Source organism: Aythya fuligula, chromosome 1, assembly GCF_009819795.1.
Source record: "Aythya fuligula isolate bAytFul2 chromosome 1, bAytFul2.pri, whole genome shotgun sequence".
In the NCBI taxonomy this organism is placed as follows: Eukaryota; Metazoa; Chordata; class Aves; order Anseriformes; family Anatidae; genus Aythya; species Aythya fuligula.
In genome coordinates this window covers 127,749,231-127,771,589 of record NC_045559.1, presented here as the reverse complement: position 1 = coordinate 127,771,589, position 22,359 = coordinate 127,749,231, and the positions used below count along the sequence as shown (strand labels likewise).

Sequence of the window (22,359 nt, the reverse complement as noted above, 5' to 3'; positions counted from 1 at the left end):
ACAAATAATTTATGCCTAAACCAAGCTGACTCAAGCTCAGTGCTTTGCCCTGCTGACAATTCAACAGTGAAAAACAGACTTCAAGAACACCTGGCACGTCTCCTTTGTCAGGTACAATTTGCTTAGGTTTGTTTCAATTTTCTGTCAAAACCAGCACAAACCCCCATGAATATAAGCCATGCTAAACTGCAGACAAAAATACAGTGGCTACCTTATGATAAAGGCTTGGTGTTTTGTTGCTTACTTGTTCTTTCCCAGCATCTAAACAAACCCCAAGTGAGAACAGACAAAATACAGGACCATGAAGTGCACAGCAGTTTAGGAATGATCCTACAGAAAAAAACTTACGTGGAAAAGAGAGGGGAAGGATGAGGGTTTCTGTTTGAAAACACAAAGCTCTTACAGTAGAGATTAACATTTAACAAGCACTTCTTCGGTAATTCTTCAGAAGCAGTTACTTTTACACTCTACTTCTGAATCTTTATTAGGAAATATTTCTAATGAGAGCCTGCTTTAGGAAACTGCTACTGTTCACTTGAAGTTTCAAGGACCTTAAAATAGTAGGGTAACTGTTTCCCAATCTTTGCTTAGCTAAGTACTCAGAAACTGCAATTACAGGGTTATTGGGAAAAGTCTACTTTACTTACAAGGCAGAGCAATGTGTTTTGTTTCCTCAGAGAGCCTAGAAACACCCATGAGGTCTTTACTGTGTTCAAATACAACTATTAACTATGATATTGTTTAAAAAACAAATATATATATATATATAGCGATGCCAACTCTAAGTCAAGATCTTGTCTGCAGTTTCCTATGTACAGAGCACAAAAAAAAGCCTTCAAGATTGGTGCAAATCAGTCAACACAATACTCTGAAACAGCAAAAGTTGTCATGGATGTTTCTCAGCAAAGTGTTCTAGCATGTGTGTACAATTAAGGTCTAAAACACTACCATTACCTCAACAGAGCAGAGCAGAAGGACGTGACACACAATCAGCAGTGACCTGCCTACCTGCCTCTCAAAAGCAGGAGTAAAAATACCAGTGGAAACTTTACGTACTGTAACCGGATAACAGTGGGTGGTCCTGCTTCTTGCTATTTCTGACCTGCTGGATCAGCGGTGATAATCACCCCGGGAGGCAGTGCTTTCTACCTGCCTGTCAGTTGCTACAAAGTGAGCTAGGAAGAATTAACGTGGTCCGAGCTTTCATGGTGAGGGTGGTTCTGAACATCCACTGGAGGCTTTGCTTTCCTCCCACCACAAGAACACCAAAGCTTTAGGAAAACACTACTGCAGAATGCTCTGCATTACGAAGCCAGAGCCGAAGTTATAAAACAAGTCACTGAGTTCTCCTCTCCCAGACAGTACCACGGTGTCTGTATGGTTGGCACATTGCCAAACAATGCACAAAAGGATTCATTTATGTTTTCTTCCATTCTCTTCCAGTCCCACACTGCGGCTAGAGGTTTACCTTACTTATTCCCCTTTGCTTAAGGAGCCATTACTTAAACTGCTGGGCTGTGTCTCTGAAGAGATGACCAGCATATACTGTTGTAACAGCCATGTCACGTCCAGTATCATTCAGCTTCCATGGCAATGGCATTTAAGCAGTCCCACTCCTTCCTGTTCTGCAGCACTTTGCCTTCCTATAGTTGTTTGGATAAATGTTTACAGGGCCAGTTTGTTAACCAGAAAGTGAAAAGTTGCTGACTATGGGTTTTTATAAATGAACATTTAAATACAAATATTTATCATTTTAAACATGATACATGAGGAACATTGGCTTTTAAAAAACACACATACACTGGCAATTGTTGAAAATAAAATGTAATTTAAGTTACATTATTAGCTTTAGAATATGAATCCAACTCCCCCTTTGCCCACAGCCAACTTTCTTTACCACTGATAACCTTAATTTCTACATACAAGCAGCAGTTACTTCCAGCAGGCAAACTATCCCTCTCACTTTGTGCAGCCATCTGTCTGTCCCTCTCCACTCACCCCAGCAGACATCATGCCCAGTTTTGCTAATTCTGTGGAGTCACAACGAGCAGAAGTTATGCTCCGTACACAGCGACTATTCTTTCACTCCTTTCAGGGAAAAGCACAGCCCAGGAAGAAGCATCCCATAGGCAACTGATAACACCACAGTTTAAATCAGTGGGGACAAAGCACATTTGTTCAGCTAAAACCATACCCCCAAAGAATTAATGAAGGACATACTGTAGATAAAGTCAAGTCACACAGAATTCTCTATGCTTGAGCTTGCATGTTCCTGAATTGGTCTTTGTAACAGTCTAAGACAATATAAGATTAACACTCCTAAATAAAAACTCTATGCTTAACATAGGTCTGAACGGTCACAAATATCCTTTTTAAAGTTCTAATCACAAGAAAATGTACACAGTCACAGCATTAACACTAACCTCACCATGAAAACCACACTTCGTAAATAAGCTTATTATTATGAAGAGAAGATCAATAAATGTGAAGAAAAAAGTGTGGAAAAAATCAAGTTGGAACATTTAGGTTTTCTTTTAGTTGTTTTAGTGTATGTCTAAATTCACATAAGTAATTCAATTTTGAACAAACGACTCTTGTTGGCTGCTCGAATTCTACAGATCTAATATGCAAGCATATTAGTTACTCCCCACTCTTCGACACCAATCAACTGCCGTATCATGTACGAGGTAGCTTCTAAGTGGTAAAACTGTCCATATAACTGTATATTGGATTTTGAACATGTTACAAAACATTTTTTTTCTATTATAACAACTTTCTTGGGTCTGGAAACTAAATCCTGATCTTTATAAAGCTGCATATGAAATTATATTTACTACTGCAGTTCCACATTACAAAAGCCAATTTGTCTACTGAAATACGTGTATATCCTGATATCAAATAAGCAGCAGGCTAATTAAGTTTTCTCTAGCAAATCATTTTCATGTTCGTTTTTAACTTGCCTTATTTAAGATAAAATCTTACCTTTATTAGTAGGACTGCCACAATGTACTCCTTACGCTTTGGACAAAAATATGTTGCAATGCACTATATATGCAAATAAGCTTTGTTCTGTCATGCAGCATCCGGCACTTGATATACAGTCAATTGCAGCAGCACCCAGTCTTTTTAGGGCCCATTTTCCTTGCACAGCAGATGTAAACAGCCCATTTTCCAGTAAATACACATTTACACGGGTTGATTGTAAGTAAACAAAGCCAAACATCTGTTTAGTTATTAGTTTTGGTATCCATTTCTCTAACTTGCATTATCCCACTTAATTATCGACACCAAAAGAAAGCTAGTAGAAGTCAGACACTTTGAGTTGATGCGGTTAGTACAACAAAGGAAAATAAAAGGGAACACTCAAAGCACTCTTCAAAGACCATCATGCAAGTGTTGCAGAAGGTTAAGCCCATCACCCATTTTTGTTTACCCTTGCAAGGATTTAATTACACGTGCAACAGTCTTTGCATAGCACCCATTTAATCCATGCCACCAAAATGGTAAACTTGGTAGTTACCAATCACTTAGATGGGGGTCAAAAGGGCTAATGTCTTAGATTGCTCTTAATCATAAGATATCCTCAGACAAACCTCCCCAGTCTTCATTCTGGCTCTATAAACACAAAATCAAGCAGCAGTGAACATGTAATATCAACTACGTAAAAAACAAATTAAAACACTATTTACAGCTTATTTCTATTTAAGATAAGTTAGAAAATATTCTCAGTTTTATATAAAAAGTAAATTCAGTTATTTCACTTAAAAATATTTCAGCTATTGTTATTCATTAACACAATTTTATGAGGTCCTACTAAAAGTCCACCATTAAGAAAGCAAACAAATGCATCAGTAAAGAACATCTGTTCAAAGACTCCATACAGATGCATTAAAGAACACATTAATTTTTCACTTCTTAACAAGCTAAGGATATTAATTCCTTAAAAGAATAAGCTCTAGAGTTAATCAGAAAGCTTCACCTATGCTTGAAGAGAACTTAAAATCAGTTGTTTGTTATTGTAACCTTAACAGACTGAGAGCATAGTAGCACAGGATGGTACCAAGTTTACATATATTTAATCCAGTGACCGTTTCACATAGTGCTTTTACTAACATTGATATTTAAGTAAGTTTTGTTCCATGAAGGGAGATGAGTAACATTCAACTTATCCCTTAAGTGATCTAAACAATTTAATTCAAGAACTATGTAATGATATTTACTCCTCTAATAAGTTATCATTGTTACTTGCTGAGCTGTATGTGATAAACCAGGTGTTTTCATGTAGTAATGCCTGGTACAAGAAGTTGAATAGCTTTGCTTTAATCCATACATTAATCATCCATACTTAGATTACTCAAAAAAAAAAAGTGGATAGGCCTTCTCACACATTTCTTGCTTTTTCAAATCAAACTTTCAGCATAAGATTAAAATACCCGCACTTCCAATGTACAGCCAGCATGAGAACTATTACTCCTGTTAGACAGACCGGTAATAAAAAAAAATAGAGCTTCTTCCTTTAAAATAGTATCTAAAAGCTCCCAAACATACCAGCAACATGCCTGACATTTGTACAGATATGAGCACAAAAGAGATGAGAATTCAAAACCTGAACACAATGGGGTCCCTCCTGGGGGCATTCATTTTTTTTTCATCTGCTGTTCTGTGGAGCTCTAAACACATCTTCACCAGTAATGAGAGTTTTAAGGAAGGACAGTACTACTGCAACATGACACATCATCTCACACAATTCTCAGACACCAGAGGGAAATGGAATTTTCTCCTCACTATCTCAAGGTTCAAACATCTAACACTACTCTTTTCAGCATTCTGCCAGATTTAGGGAACACATTCTATTAAAATGTAGATTTATGTGCTCATTCAGAAAGAGCATCTAATTCTGAAGATAAGATACTCCTTACTGTCAAGCAGTCTTCTGCAATTGTTCATTGAATTTTCTATGTTTATTGACCAAAAGCATGCAACTAAGCTCCTGGAAACAACCATGGATTATGCAGCAGAGCTAAAATTTTTGTCGTATCACCCCAATGCAGTACTTCTACAGACAGCAACAGAAAAGCATCTCTGGAGAAAATCCATCAGGAGTTCAGTATTGTTAATATACCCTTCACAGTTCTATAAGGATCACTTGTATAAAAGAATAATCAATTCCATAGTTAGTTTTGTGATGTAAACATTGATTGTTAGTATTGCAATTTGTATCAGAGAGGGTACTGAATAATTGCCAGGAACACCAAGGACTTGTACTAATATGCCTTACTTATAATTGCTTATAGTGTTTCAATTTGCAAACCAAATTGAACATTTAATGCAAGACTTATATTGCAGATGCCTTCCTCATAACTTGAGGATTCTTAGGACATCCTAATCAGTTTCTGATTTAAGAGAATAAAATTACTTGCATCTTACATGTGCACCCTGAACAAAACTATCAAGAAAAAACATTATGGAGACAAACTTATTAAAATGAGATTCTAAAGGTCTGCACAAAAGTTGCACATGTGAAGAACAGACTGATTTTTATCATTTTTCAATTCAAAGTGAAGGATAGGTTAATATCTGACCATGTGTTTCTGGAAAGACAACTGGATTTCTAAAATATTTGGAAACTAGTGTGCAAACCTATGGTAATGAGGTCCTAAGAATCATGAAATCTAGAGAAGCAAGAAATTTCAAAAGAGTATTAGCGTAACTACTAACTACATCTCTCCAAATAAAGAATAAAGAATATAAGACTCACATATAGACCAATCATTAAGTTAGCAGGGGAAAAGTCTTAAAATGGGAAGTGGGTGAAGTATGATATGACAACATCTTGGATACTCAATGCCACTTTTTTTTTTTGTAGGATAACTATTAGGTCTGAAAAGGTTAACTTCCCCTCCTCTCTCATTTCTACCTAGGAGAAAAAAAATGAGATGAAGGTTCTACTATTCAATTTTTTGCACACACTCTGATTGCTTGAAACAAGAGTACGATCTGGTATTTGCAGTAAAGCCTATTCCAGAGCACACAGAGGACAGTTGAAAAATATGTATTAAGAATACAGAAGTACTTTTGCATTTGAGGATTACAGACCTGTCTGCTACTACTAAAGTGACAGTTAGTTGTAGTTAGAGGTTTGTTCCAAAGAAGTGATATTCCTATCATTTCTGGTGATGTATATTCTTAGAGTTCATTCCATCTGAAGTTCAGCTGAATTTGTATTAGGTATGTCAGAAACTATGAACACATCTTCAAAAACAGCTGGCAGGTTTTATCAGTACTTTTAAATTTAGAGATCTGATGACAAGCAAGATAGCCATAAACAGATCCAGATATGAAGTCAGTAATGCAGTTCTGCAGAGATTTTAAGTCACTTTACTTGATCAGAATGCTACAGAGAGTGAAATAGTTAACAAAACATACACACAAAAAAAGATAGTGTAAAAGAGCCAGAAGTTAACTGACATATTTGGAAACACCAGACTTCAGCAGTTCTACACAATTAAGAACTTTGTAACTCTTTTCTCCTTGCTTTGTATCCCTTGAAGGCTGAATGTAAGAAGCAGGCTAGTTTTCACCACCAGAAGAATAATTTGTATCGTATTAGAACAACACTTTGACAAGCGTACTTCCCTAAGACAAGGTGCAAATGAGTCCCTCCAAAGTGAAGGGTATTACATACACAGTAATATCACTCTAGTCAAGTTATGTATACAAGGTTTACTTCATTCAAAAAATAACCATCTGTTCAGCTCATGTGGGAAAACGAACAAAAAAGCAACTGACCACTAACATATGCTTTATCTTGGTTTTACATAATGTTTTCTGATCAACTATGCTAGTCTTTAAGAACAAGCAATGCAACTTTTTATTCCCAAGACTGGAAAGAAATATCTACCCATAAAATCCAAAGTATCTGAAAAAAACAATTGTTTCCACATGCATGCATTTCTTCACCTAGTACTGTATTAGCACCTACATTTTAAGCAGCACAATTAAGAAAGCACACAATACTTCAAAAAGGAAGTCAATATGTTGACTGCACATTCCAAATATATATATTCTCTCTCTATATATAAATATATATTTTTATATATAACATATATATATTTATTTATTTATATATATAATATATAGAATATATACATATAAATATATTCTATATTCTATTTACATATAGGCTCTTCTATGACACTTGCCAAACTACTTTGCATGTCTCATGAATAAGTATGGTTATACTTTCTCACATCTATCACATGAAGACAGAAGTAGTCTTATTCCAGGTTCTTAAGATCTCCAGTCAGCACCACAGGAGAACCCATTTTTTCTTTCTTGATCTATTTATCAGTCAACAGCTTTCATAGAACCGGACAAGACATATACTTCATATGTAAACCAAACAATCAAAATCTAACTGCAATACAATCTCTGCCATATATCCAACACCCTTCTGGCACTGATGCCTGAACAGCATTAAAAAAATGTCAGCCACCAAAACAATACCACAACTTACTGAATCTTTTAAGAGTTGAGAGAGATTCCCAAGCAACATAGGCCTTAGGTATTTCCTAATCCTTGCATCATTAACTAAGAGCATATGTTACCTCCATCACGGTAACTCTCACAAAGGTCCCCACAAATATCTTTTAAAATATAATTAGAGACCATTGTCTGTTTATATAATCAAGCATATACATGTCTTAAGAACTGCAGCCTTAAGCTGACCAAGCTATCTACTTGAAAGTGAGTCAGAAGTTACACATCACAGTCAAGGCAGACAGATCTCCTTTAAAGAGAGATTACAATGAAGATTTCATTGTTGATTCCTGTTGCACCCTGAGAGGCATACAGCCAGGTACAGCTGAAGCACAGAACGATACAGCCAACTTCAGAAGGCAGTCTACTGCAGTAGTCCATATTTAAGAGCTAACGTAAAGCAAAGCTAAGTGAAGACTGAATTCATGGCATTATGGTATGTTTCTCGGAAGACTAGTAAGAAACAGGTGCTTACAGAGGCTCTTTCCTAATCCAGACATAGAAGCCTTATGCTCTCACTCACTGTGGTTTTTCAAAGATGTTCTTTTGTCACCACTAATGCTAACATTGTTCTAATTTCTCATATTCCAAGAACAACCTAATGCCATCTCCCCGCTATTACACATACCTTCAAATGTACTGTTTACAAAGTGCACATCTCCAAGAGAAGTTTCACAGCCAAATTTTCATTTGCAAAGATACTCATTCTAAAACTAGATCTACACAGCAACCTTAACCATCTTGCACAGGTCAGCTGATATTAACAACTTAACCACACTTCTGTATATAGGATGAGGTAAGGACTTGAAATAGCAAAGTAAATGAGGGTGATTCATAGCATAACTATTATTTTTCATGTGGATGAACTAGCAGATAGTGCCAGAGGCCAAACTGCAAGAGCCTATGAAAAACATTACACAGGTTCTACATATTTGATCACTAGTGGAACAGTGATAGAAAAAGTGATTTGTGAATAGATCCACTTTGAGATCTTCCAAAAAATGTAATTTAAAGTATCTTAGATGTTCTGTGATCAACTACTGAAAGCATACATAACCTGTAAGAATAATGGTGAACAAAATGGGGACAATTTCCGAAAAAATTTATAAAAGTGACAGACAAAAATACCAAGAAGAATTTTAACTTGAAACTAGTGTTTAGGAATTTGCTCCAACCTCAAATGAAGAGCAGCAATTCTGTATAAATTTCGTTTCAAATATTTAGGTAACCGCCTGTTTTAGATATTAGAATTAACTCCTTAAATTTACATTTTCATCACAGTGAATAACCATGAACTTCCAAGGAGCATACTAGCTTTCTTGGATCATCAAATAAAAACACAGCAAATTTAAATGGAAAAATGGATCCTCTCCTTTCCATAAAACACATTGTGTTGTGAGTTTCATGCATTAAAAAAAAAAAAACAATATCATGCATGTTTTAGATCTTTCACAGACCACACATATGCAGCCATGCACAAACACAGTCTGCAAATTTGCCTCCTTGAGTGGATCTCATAAAACAGAAACACGTGCCTCCATAGTCACTACTCAAGTATCTAAAATTTCTACAGCAAACGAGCTACAGAACTATCAAACAAGACACACAACAGCATTTTCAACAGACACTTCTAGCAATAGACTCACAGTGAAACATGGAAGCATTAGAATAGTTTTTACTATCTGAATAATAGATAATACTGCCAGTTTTGATAACTGACTATTAATAAGTTCTCAGATGGTAATAAATGGGAGGTAGGGAACAAATATTTGAACTGAGTGCAATTGTAAGAGCTAAAAGAAATGGATGAAAAAGGCATTAAAACTTTTCATATTTCAGTCCCATGAACTCTACCAGTAAGTGAACTGCACAGCAAAGACCTTAAGGACACAACAAGTGGGTGCTCAGAAACAGAAGCACATCCTGGAAAACTGCCACAAGAATATAAGTAGGCAAGACTATTAAGAACCCATTTGCTATTCAGCAATTTATGCCTCTGCATTTTCTTTTAACATTACCCAAACAACCACTTAATGTATTTGTGATTATTTTCCATTGTACAAGCATTCTGTACAGCTTTTAAGGTGCTTCATACATTTATGTATGTATTATTAATAATGTATATTCAAGACTGATTAATAATTTTTAAGTTAGGCAATGCAAGTTTTCAGGTCAAAATAAAAGTCCCTTTGTTGCACTTTTTTTTTTTTTTTTTTTTGACTGTGTCACACTGTAATAAACCATAACCCTGCAAGAAATGGTTTGCATTTGGAATCAAAACATTTCACTCCAGTAGCTTTCAGGTATTCTGGAAAGCAAAAATAAACTAGAGGTACAAAAAGTTTCCATTTGCGACAAACGATTATTTTAACAATATTTTAATGAGCTGCTTCTTTAAGCTCAGAATGCACATGGTAGTAGTTAATACAGAATACCATCCAGAGAAAAAGTCAAACTTTTTGGAAGCTCAATTTAAATATAAAAATCAGACCTTTACAGGTCTTTGTATTTAATGAAAATTAAAAAGCATATATATGGAGTAGTTTTATACTTGACTGACAGTCTATATAATTCTACTAAGAGTGAAACAGTGAAAAAAATAGCTTATAAAAACAAACACATAACTACAGAGGAGCCATGAGCCAAGGGTTAAATTCGAATTTAATCAGAAAAGCATTACTAGATCTTGACAGAACAAAGAAAATCTCAGGTGGCAAAGGGAAGGGTATAGAGTAAAATGCATCAGGGTAAAGCTATCACAGCAAGGGGAGAGTCTCCAACTGAAAGTCATACTTTATACATTCACGTTTTTAACTAGAATTTACACGATGTAAGTGTAAAAAGAGTATGCTAACTGTTTAGAAAGACTGTCATTAATCTCTAGTTTTTGCTTTAGCAGGAGAGCCTTAAGAAATGGTGAAAATTAAACTTAAAACAAATGATCAGAATACAGTAACTTCATCTAATATATAAATTAACTCTGCATTTTCAGGAGACGGACTGGAATAGGTAACTGTTATATCTGTTTTTATATAAAGAACAGCATAAGGTTTTAAGAGAAACTGGATGGATTTTTCCCCTTTGTACCTGGAAGTCCTCTTGCAGTTTAAGATAATTATTTCCAAGTGTAAAGGAGGGACTGACAAATTTCTTCAGAATACAAGCAGAAAATACATGCAAGTATTTCCTTCCTAAAAAATAGCATCAAATCCGTGTGTAACGCTGACCCTAATCATAACACTAACTAGCTGCTGACAGACAAGAACTTCAATGTGTTGTGGATTTGTCTGTGCTCTGAAAGAGCTACAAACACAATCGCAAGGAAAAGAATAGAAAGTGATGTGCATCTGCATCTTATTAATACCACAATCAACAAAGAAATACCACATGGAACAAAGCACACTCATATCAGAACTAAGCAGTTAACTGACTGGACAAATTAACAAACTGAAGGTTCACACAAGTATAAAAACAGAGCAGCGAACACGTATACAATGAGTGAAACTTAAAAAAAAAAGTTCATAATCCCTGCTCAACCATGCATTTCACTGACTCACACACAAGACTGATGATATCCTCAGCCCACCAGAATTTTGTGAATTTCACTCAAACATTTGAGAACCTTAATGCTGACCTCAAGACTACAGCAATTAATTACAAAGAAAGGCACAGAACTGAGTAACAAGAGGGAAATGTTATAAAGTTTTTTCTATGCCACTGAACCCCCCTCAAATACTTTCCAAAGAAAAAGGCTAAGATGCAATCTGGATTTTTCGTTAGAGTTAGTAATGAACAAATGCATTCAAAGTGAAAAAACAGATGTTTGTACATTTCATTCTGTGTGGTTTTGTGGCAGTACTATTACTGCTTTTCCAACTTAAAAAGACAGAAACCAGAGTAAGCAACCTATAGCAGAAAAGTATGTCTTTAGAATCTAAAGAACTATACCTGAAGGAGTCTCAAAGGAGAGAGTCTAGCTTCTGGATTTCAGCAATGAAACAGTAAAGAAGTGAACATGCATCAGGTATGACAAAAAACTAAGTGCTGATTAATAAAAAGAATGAAAGACACATGAACAAAACTAAAGCTGCACGATCTATAATTACCTAGGTATACACAGAACAAACACACAAAATCACAGTAGGTTACAATATACTCATGCCAAACAAGATGAGAAGAGCAGATAATGTTGTAGTATTGCACAATTAGAACAACTAAGCAGAAACTACATGCTAGGCATGCTAGAAAGCACCTTCTACAAGCTCAAAGAAACAGGAACTTTTTCTAATCACAGTCTAGCATGCCCACACTTTGACCAGAGAAGTTTAATTTGCTTACCTCCTGTAAAAGATCTGCCTGCTCAATGGCTTTGAGAACATTTTTCTTGGAAGTCTCCTGAACTTCCCCTCCCAAAAGGAACTCATCCAGAATAAAATAGGCTTTTTCAAAATTGAAGATGATATCAAGTTCACATACCTACAAAGAACATCAAGCATTACTGCGAAGTGGAAGTACACCCTGTTGAGGTGTCCTCTCACAAAACTTAACTTGCTCACAGCTCCACCAAATGAGGATGTTAGCTTCACGCTGTAACTTTTTAAATTGGGCAACAACAACAAAGAACAGTTTGAGACCAAAAGGAATGAAAATTTTTTTGCTCAAGTTAAAAAAAAAATAGAGCAGTCTCTTTTAAAAGCCTTTTCATTGTTAAAAAGTTCAATTCACAACTGTCAGTCAGTCTGACATGTCTTTCACGAGGCAGAAGATCACCACTATAGTTATCTTCTTCCCTGCTCTATCCAGAGGCAGATCATGCAATTGTATAGAAAAATTTTTGAACAGTCACAATTTCTTATTCATCCTGTGCATGCCCTAGTCAGAAGGGCTAGAAAGACAGAAGGATGAGCAGCAGTGTTCCTAAGCGCAAACGCACACTACCTCTGTTCTGTTTGTTTTTGGTATCTGGGAAAGCAGATGCCTTGTCTTTTCTTCTCTTCCCCTCCTGCTAGCTCACAACCAACTGCATTATTTGAAAGCAGATGTAAGAAGTGTTGGAGCGTGGGGGAAAGTATATACGCAAGAGCAGCACCAGGAGAAGAGAAGCTGGAAGCCTGGACAGATAGCTAAGGATTCGTAAGATTTTATCTGACCACAAATGAAACTATGAAATAAAATAAATATAGGCAATTAACACCAGACTATCAACTGTTCTTCTCCAAAATCATATTTTTATATTTTAACAGGTATGTAGGCACTGATCAGTTTAGTTTGGCCAAGCAACAGAAAATCTGTTAGATAAACCATTTTAACAGCCAGTTGACTGTATTTTAAATAAAAACACTGTGGAAATAAAACAAAGTGATATAATATAAAGAGACTGTGAATCCATAAAAAATGACCGAAAAGAAGTTAACTCACACTTCCAAAATACTTGTCAAGAAGTTCTACGTAACGATGAATTATTTCCAGAGTTATTAGTTCATTGTCCTGATCTTCAATAGCACAGCAGAAATAGAGGCTTGCATATCTGTAAAAACAAAATAATCCTCATTAGCAAAAGACGAGTAAAATGAATACACTTGAGAGTTATTAAATTCTCAGTAGTCCTTAAACTTAACTTTACACCGTTGTTAGTTTGTACGAATAGCCACGCAAGCTCTACCAAAAAATGGCTTGGAGACCAACAGACACACACATGGACCCAAAGGGATCTGCCTTCCACAGTTAAAGAGGACTTCATTTTTTATCATCTTTTAGCTGATGGAATTAAATTAGCCTCATTAGCATTTGGAAAAGGAAATGTATTTGATTCTCTAGCCTCCTGGCAGAGTTTTGAGGCAAGATGTTTTCTCCACTAACTGTAACATCCAAACACTGGTATACTAATCAACAGATTAAACATTAAAGTTATAGCACACAAGCTACACATATAACAGCTAATTAAAATGCCCTGGGATAAATAAATGGAACTAGCAATTTAGGATTTGGTCTTTAGAGAATTTAACTAATGCCAAAAAATTCCAGGACTAACACTAATGTCATATACCCCAAGCACTATTAAGTCAACAACTCCATCACTACCAACTGTTCTGGTGTCAGGAGAGGCCATCAACTCATTTCCAGCAATCCACTTCCACCCTGGAATACAGACAATTATTTCCTCGAATGTGATCTTAAGTTCCACTTTAACAAAAAGACTACCCAATTCTACCGTATGACACCACACAGTTATTGAATTCATGTTTAAAAAAGCAGCTGGGGCAAAACAAAAACAGGAGTAAAAGCTGAAAAACCCGTTTGCTCTTTTGTAAAGTGCCAAAACCATATGGCACACAGATACACATGGCAGAAATGAGATTTCAAGTAACACCTGTTGTAGCCACTGATTTATGTGAACCAGGAGCTGCTTTTGTTTGCCCATTTAGAGAGAACTGGCAGTGTTAAGCACTGAGTAGCCAACCCTGTTAAAAAGAGTCATTAGGATGTAAACACCAAGTTTAAGATGCATATTCTTTTCCCACACACTGAAATGAATATGCCTTTTTAACATTACAGAAGTTTTTATCACTTTATCATATTACCTGGAACTCTGTCAGGCCTAAGAGAAACTGACTTTCTTTTTTGCTAGAAATCAAAAAAAGAATATTTTGTAGTGTGTTGAAATATCTCCCAAGCACTTAGCTAGTATCATTCATGATGATGCTGAAAGTCTCACCCCCACTCTGCTCTAGCCGATTCAAGTCACAACTGATCAGAAACACTTTTATTCAGAAGTTCTAAGCTGTTATACAAAAAAAAAAAAATTCTATCCACCACTTCTTTCCAACCTATCACAAAACCAGACTTGGGGGATAGGGAAGGGCTGGTGAAGAGAGAGGGCAGGTACCTCCAATGAAGCGCGCAACACTAATTCCCTTGCTCTTTCATCTCTTTACCATGGTGACTTGTCAGCTCATCAGAAGCCCTATCTGAGAACAGTTCTTTTGATTTTACACTGCTGTGCTTGTCCCTCACTTTAATACTTCAAGGACATTTACAGCAATTGTAGTAGCTTGCAAAATGCTATCTGTATATGGCATCTTTAAACAAAGATGCTTAAAAAAGGAAAGAAGAAAGTATGAAGAAAAACTTCTCAAACCTCCTGATTTTTTATTTTTTATTTTTTATTTTTATTTTTTTTTTTTTTAAGTCTAGCTCCAAGTTAGCATATTTGCTTGTAGAAAAGAGAACTTTGTACATTAGTTGACATTTATGGTGGTTACCAGCACCTAAGTCAAATACACCTAAACAAAGTGTCCTTCATATACAGATAAGCAGAATTGATTATGAAGTATAGGTAAACCATTCCCATAGTGCTTAAACAAGTTGAATCGCACACCAGTAATACTTATCAAATCACATTTGACTTAAATATTTGAAACGTACCCATGCGGGACAGTCCTTTTGTATTTCTCTATTACTTAAGAGTCTCTTTTGACACTCGGAATTATTTTATGGAAGTACAAAAAGAGAAGGGAGGGAGAGGGATTTTACCTAACATAGAACACTTTCCAGGAAAGCTGTCTGCTCTCAGTGTTCTAATTTAAAAGAAGATGTAGCATACTTCTGAAAGACTTTATTTGGCAGCTATTAAGCAAAGTATACTTTCAAGCTCTGCCAACTGCAGTCTTGGAAAAGGAATACCAAAAAATGAAAACTACTCGTCATAAGACAAAATGGAGGCCTAGGTATCTATCCCTAGAGAACATCACTTTTTTTTTTCTTTCCCTTTTTTTTTTTCCCCCCTCCAAGTAGTAACCAAATGCAGATTCAATATGCCTACTTTGCAAACAGTGTAAGATTGTACATGTCAGCCATCATTGCAAAGGGCATGTCGATACTGGAAACAAAGGTATGCATTTCTTAAGACCCAAATTCTCAACAGCAATAGTTTGCTGTCATTTCTTCCCTCTACAGCTCATGGCTTCAGAAAAGCATCCACAAATACTCTTGAACAGATGGAGATTGTCTATACAAAGATGAGTAAATTTCTGTAGTCAGGCTGAAAAAATTATTTAACCTACAGAAATGTTGTTTCTTCCTAATGAACCTGAGAGAGAACTCTTAAAACGCTCAATGAAGAGGAAAATCTTGAAATAAAATAAGCCACACCACACTGAAAAGCAAACACCGCCCAGCCTGTAAGAAACATTCTGCCATTTTCATTCCTACTGCAGTTTGAGTTCTCCAGACCACCCCCCACCCTGCAGGATCCTTAGTCCTAAATCAGCTGTTTACACTCAGTTAAGGAAATATTTTATGATAAAACACCGTCTCCTTGTCAGAAAGGGGGACCAGTTCCAGAGACCAAAAACAGTTTGGAAAAAATCACCTAAGAATGCAATAAGAAATGGAAGAGCAAAAAGGAACTACAGGCAACACAAACGCTAAAATTTGTGCCTTCAGGTAGGTGACCTTACAAAGGTTTTTTTTTTTTTTGTGTGTGTGGAGGGAAACAAAATTTATGAACCTTCCTCCAGCAGCTGCACTAGTCCAATAGCGAGAAGCCTCATAACTGGCAAGTTAATCCTTCAGCCACGTTCTCCCCTAACTGCTCACTGCCAGGCTCACCAGTTCTGCTGAGGGATCAGGTCATTGTGGGCAGAGCACAGCTTGCAAGCCCTATCCATTCAGTGGTCTTCTACACGATGAGAGAACACCTACTTAAAGTCATCACTGACAATCTGTCACCAGGTAAAGCTGAAGCCTGAAGACCTTCAGCATCTAAGCTCCTTTGCATGTATATTCTGTGTGCAGAAACCTGAAGCCTATAGAGCTCAGAAGGAGCAGAGCTCAACTCAAAGCCACCACCACCATGCTACGCTGCCTTTCAAAGGCACAGGTACTTCAGGCAGCCCGAGTTTGGGACTCGGTGATAGGTTATCACAGTTGACCCAGTGAAAACTGTAGCCATTAAAGTTGCCCTTGGCACAAGATTTGTTCCTCCTTCAAACGAGCCGCATGTTTCATTAATAAGAAGTTCTAAGACTCTAGGACAGGCAGAGCAGTCACTATTTAATTAGGATACAGAAATAAGCAACAGTAATAAAGCTATCTAAAATAGGCATTTGTTCCACAGTTTCTTATTTCAGCAAGGCTATAACCCCTATGTTTAGAGACGAACAAAATCTTGGTACTGGTAACCCTCTGTAAGGTAAAGCTGCTGTTTCTGCCTGGAAATATGCAGAGGTCCTCCTAGTACCACAAGAACCAGGATAGCATACAGAGAACCTAAGCTAGTTAAAACAACCAAACTTAAGTACCTAATTAACAATTATCATTACACTCAGTCAGTTTTACAGAGATACCTACGCAACACTGGGGTTACATTTTTAACAGACACAATTCAGTTAAATACACGTAAGGAACAATACTGATCAGGTCCACTACTGGACCCTAGAACTTGCCACATAACTACCAATGGGATCAAAATATTGAGTGGAGGAGCACACTGCTTGCAGAATGGGCTCTTTTCTTTGGAGGTGGAAGGTAGGAGAGTTTTAACCCCCCCCTCCCCCCCCAAGTCTTTAAAGTAACCTATGATTAAGGTTATTTTACATTAAATGGAAGGCTGTCACAACACTAAAGGCAGCACAAGCTGTGACAATTTAAAACGATGTACGGCAATACAGTTCCAAATTGACATATAAAAGCAAAATCACAATCCTTAATCAAGTTACCAATCAACAATAACCAAGTCCAACAACCTCAGTATACCAAATGATAACAAGTAAAATTTACATCAAAATCAGTAATTCTGCAATTTCTGATTTCAAGTGCCATATACTACACAATGAAAATAACTAATACTGCCAGAAGCTAAAGCAGCAAATAGCTGAGATCTTAAAAGAAAAAAAAAAACAAAACACACAACCTATCTTAAGTTCTCTTTCCAGTAAAATATTAGAATTTTTAACATTTAACAATGATTTCTCTGTCAAAAAGGGAAAGCTGCACAAACTACTATCCAATATTGTATGCTCCGATACTACTAGTTAAAGAACAACAAAAGGAAGAGCAACATGAATTGTATTTGCTAAGTTTCTAATCAGCTGTCTGCAGACAGCTCCCTCTCAATTGTTAATGGATTCCCATTCTTTATTTTATTCTTTTTTTCCCCTGGGAAGTCACTTCAAAACTGTGTCTTTTGGAGTCAGAAGTTCATATCCTTTTTCAGTCTTTGGGTGCCTACCAGCCTGAAAAACTCTCTTCCAAATGAGCCACAGAACACATCCAGCCCAGTTCATGAGCTATGTCAAAAACAGGGCACCTTACTATCTGCATTTTGTGATCTCTAAAGAATTTGTATCTCTAATGAAAAAATAAGGCAACAATGACTGACCCAGTTTTGCAAGCATATGAACGCTACATATATGAAACTACTAAGGAGAACAGAAGTAATCGCATATTCAGATGGATTTTAAGGACATACAGCTCTGTCTCCTTGAAGTTTCATCCAGAAAGCATTTTATATGAATGATAAGGATGAAATCCCAAAGAACTAAGGAGGCTAATCAAAGTAGTCCAGCTTTCTTGCCAAATGTGAAATATCAGAAGGCAGCAAAAGCTACAAGCTTGTCAATTTTGCATTTGAGTTGGTTTTATTTTTGCAAAAACGTACAATAAGAGCCTAGAGTATACTTCTAATAATGCCAACCATTCTTTGAGTTGATATATCTAGGTCAGTTCTCTCACACCTGAAATGTTGACAGTTAATATGCTCTAAAAACATTTATAGCACAAATCAGCCATTTCAGACTCATAATAGCAGTATGTACATAAAGCATGCACAACAGCAATACATACAAACATCTGTAGCTTTTATTTAAAAACTTATTTTAAAAAACATTTGCACTAAGAAGTTGAGATCCTTCCCGATAAGAGACCAGACAAGGACAGACAGTAGTGATGTGCAGAAGTCTTGTCTGCAAGCAAATGCGAGCGCCTTCTGCAATTTCATAAACCACACAGCTTCTGTTAGGTGTCTTGCTCTTTTAGCTACCCACTGTTCAGGAAGTACTGGACCTTGACTATTTTAGTTGTCTTCTCGGTATAATCTGCTTCTGAGCTAACAGATCTGCCTTTTCAAAGAGATCATGGTAGCTGACACACTAATTATGGTACATTGATTGGGAAAAAAGTCTTTCCCCTGAAAACCTAAAAGTAGTTTAAAATCCTGTACAGCAACTATCACCTCTTACACTCAGTCCTTTTGGTGATGTTTTAGCCTAATGCAACTGCCAAAAAAAACAAAGTAGAACAGAAATTGAGATGTTAATTAGCTTGATACAAGCTAATCTTAAGCAATTTCATAGGCTAACTGTGCCAGATTGGTTTGCAGGCAGTGAAAAAAGCTACTGCAGTCAGCTGTGCACACCAGCAGTCTAGCAGATGGACTGCAGTCTACATACACACCGCAGCCAACTTCTGTATTCTCCTTGACCACAGATCCCATTGCATGTTACTGAGATGCACGAACACCACAACTCAAAAAGCCATACACAGATTTCCACTTGCTATCTGAACAGAAAAGGACATGACAAGCAGTTGACAACCGTTGTAAAGAGACCGGGAGAGAGAATAGCACAGAATGAACTCACTACCAGAACAGCTACCACCGTTCGAGACTGGGCAAGGAGTAGAACAGGCTGGCCTACTCATGCCCCATTCTTCTGATCTAGCCCCATAAAAGCCCAGCTGAAAGCACACTTGCATGCATCATCGCTTACAGGAGCACAGAAAGCATTTGAACAAGCTTGTCTACATGTATGTTGAAGAAGTTTTGTAAGAAATCAACAGGAAGAAAAAAAAACATTGTTTTCTTTAAGTACAGTCTTATTGTTTTTCCTCCTGATTTTGGAGAGCTACACAGATCAGATACACTGGTAGCTTTCATGTGCACAATGCTACATGCACTGATGTACATATGAAAGCAGGACTTAGAATATCTATTCCTTTTTTATTCCACTCAGTACATTGGAGGGGAGTCAGAAACTCAGTTTCAGCGCCAGTTCTCTGTCATTCCTACTGACAGAACACAACAATATCGTAAGGCACTGAAATTATTTACCACCTCAAAGAAAATAAGAATGCATAAACCTTTTGAAGTTTATAAATAACTAGAGCAGGGAGTTAACTCTAGGTTTCATACCACCAGCTTTAGCTGAAAGAGAAGCAGCCTCCCAAATCACAATGATAATTACGGTAATTTGTGGGGAAAATTATTTCTACACCTCTACATTGTAATACTTTCTAAAGATCAGAATAAAACTAAAAAATTTCTTGCCATACACTCTAGCAAGTTAGTGAACAACTGGGACAGGAAACTATTGCTAAAGAAAATTATACATTAATTGCCCCAAAAAAAAGCTACTCATGATTTCGTAAGTTAGGAGAAATGCCTTTGCGTGTTCATAGCAAAACAAAAAACAAAACCCTACATACTCTGAAACAAGAGAATGCTTTCCATATTTCTATGAGCTTTTAGAAGCAAGTTACATTTACAACTGCTTTATGAAGCCACTGCCTGAGGTAAATGTTTATGAAATTTAGTATTTATTACTTATTACATCTTACATGCTTCCTATTTCCATGTATTTATTTATCGTAGGCATCTAAGCAGAGAACTAAAACCCACCACTCCTTATGAAAGTAGAAGGGAACCTCATCTCTTCAGCACATTTCGAAACGCATGAATGACTTTCTACACATGAATGATTCCTACTTGGCTATCAAATTAGATCCAAAGAAAAAGTCTGTCTCCTCCATAGCCAGTAGAGGGAAGAAAAAGAGATAAATTAAAAAAGTCAACCATCGTTATTTTCTTGCTTATTACACTGTTTGTGACATATGGTAATTACAAGGTTAGTGAGAAAGAATAACCTTTTGTAGACAATCTTCAGGTCTCTCCATTCCAGGAAGCTGCACATTTTCGGTTTGCGGGCTAATACTGTTTGAACAAGTTCCCTTGTGATTTTCTTCTTCTCTTTGTCAGATAACGGGACATACCACTTCTGGAGTCTCAGCTTCCCCTGGCGACTAAAAAGCAACATAAACTGCATCTGTTGAATTAGAAGGGAAAAAAAAAAAAAAAAAAAAAAAAAAGGATTAATCTCAGTCTCTTAGTTGAAGATTAGATAGCTACGAGGAAAACCAAGCAGGAAGCAAGATAGGCTTTTGGATGGCTATCTACATTATGCATTTCTACAGCGGTGGCAGATGTTACACAAGATTTGAGAGTACCAATAACACAAAGGATTCAGCTGAGCAAGGTCAGGCAAAGCAGAGATAGTAGAAAGCACGCACAAGTTTCAGAAACGCAAGTCAGGCAGCGAATACACCCCAAATCCTGACAAACCGCGTCCAGCCAGCCCCGGTACGGCTGCATATGCATTTACGACAGGAAAATAACAAAAAAACCGGCACAGCCACCTCGTCCAACACCCAACCTCCTTTTCAATTCAGCGGCTTAGAGCCTTGCAGCAGGAGCAATTGGCACTTAAGATCTCTCCGAAAAGCCTCAGAATACTTTAAGAGGCATTAAACCTCCCAGCGGAGCGTCCTGTGGCACGGCAGAGCCCTGCCTCGCCTCGCCTCACACAAAAGGAGCCGAGATTAAGTGTTTTCCCTGCGGTCCTATGTTCCAGGGCTCGCTTCCTCTCGAGGAGTGATGTTGCAATTATATTTTTAAGAGCAACTTGCCGGCTGGGCTTCCCAGCAGCCGCAACACTGAAGGAAACGGATGGGTTTGTTGGTTTTTTTTTTTTTTTTTTTTTCTTTTTTTTCTTTTTTCCCCCCTTTCCTCTTTTCTGCTCCAAGTTGCGAACCGGGCTGAGGAAGTTTCCCAGGCAGCCGCGAAACCCGACGGGGAAAAAAATAATAATAATAAAGCGGAATAAATAAAAATAATAAAAGAGGCTAGTCCCAAGTGCCGAGCCCTCGCAGCCCCCCTCCCGGCCGCGGCTCCCCCCTCCCCTCACAGCCGCCGCGTCCCAGCGGAGGGGGGGCAGCCGTTAACGGTCGCTGCCCGGGGGAGATATGAGGTGAGGGCGGGGGGTCCCGGGGCTCAGCGAGCCGTGCCTGGGGGACGCGGCGGTGCTCACCGTGCCCCGGGGACGGGAGGAGGAGGAGGAGGAGGAGGAGGAGGAGGAGGAGGAGGAGGAGGACGCGGCGCTGGTGCTGCCGCCGCGGCTGCCGAGCGGCTCTGAGGGGAGGGGGCCCCAGCGCGCGCGCACCCCAACGGCCGCCCCGCCCCGCCCCGCCCCTCCCTGCCCGGGCGGGGGCGGGGCCATGGGGAGGGAGCGGAGGGGGGGCAGAGGGAAACTTTACCGGTTCGGCGCATGCGCGCTGAGGGTGGGGGGGGGGGTAAAGGGGAGCCCGCCGCTATCCAATCGGAGGGGTTCGTCGCGGCCAATCAGAGGGGGAGGGCGGGGCTAGAGGAGGAGGTGTGAGGGGGCGGGGTTGAGGGTCCGCGATCCGTGCGGCCCGCGTTGGGATAGGGCAGCGGCCGGCGCGGCAGCAGCCAATCAGAGGGCGCGGTGCGGATAGCGGCTCGCCAGCCGCCAATGGGGCGGCGAGGCGCGGCGCCGGGGCAGTGACAGCGGTCAATCGGCCGCCCGGAGACACGGGCTCCGCCCCGCCCGCGGGGAGAGGGGGGGGAGGGAGATGGATGGGAGGCGCATGCGCAGTGCCGTGTTTCTCCTAGCACGTGCGTGCCCCGCGTGGGAGGGGGGAGCTGAGGCGCGCGGGGCGGGGCGGGGCGGGGCGCGCGGCAGGGCGACC

At 38.5% G+C, this 22,359-nt stretch overlaps 1 protein-coding gene across 6 annotated transcripts in view; it reads right to left on the bottom strand.

Annotated features, from left to right (window-relative positions):
* Positions 1-21,773, bottom strand: part of AP1S2 (adaptor related protein complex 1 subunit sigma 2) — a 30,700-nt gene extending 8,927 nt beyond the window's left edge. The window contains exons 1-5 of one of the 6 annotated variants that reach the window (XR_004253123.1): positions 21,681-21,772; positions 20,461-20,639; positions 12,958-13,066; positions 11,878-12,015; positions 3,521-3,615 (exon numbers count right to left, since the gene is read on the bottom strand). Coding sequence is in view for 5 of the 6 variants with exons in the window: in XM_032185252.1 (XP_032041143.1) it covers positions 11,499-11,519; positions 11,878-12,015; positions 12,958-13,066; positions 20,461-20,639 (447 nt within the window). In the remaining variant the exon portion in view is untranslated. Of the gene's footprint in view, positions 1-3,520; positions 3,616-9,737; positions 11,520-11,877; positions 12,016-12,957; positions 13,067-20,460; positions 20,640-20,820; positions 20,844-21,123; positions 21,137-21,680 lie in introns of those variants that run through there. The other 5 variants (XM_032185252.1, XM_032185243.1, XM_032185214.1 and 2 more) reach the window with 5 other exon arrangements.
* Between the last annotated feature and the right edge of the window lie 586 nt (positions 21,774-22,359).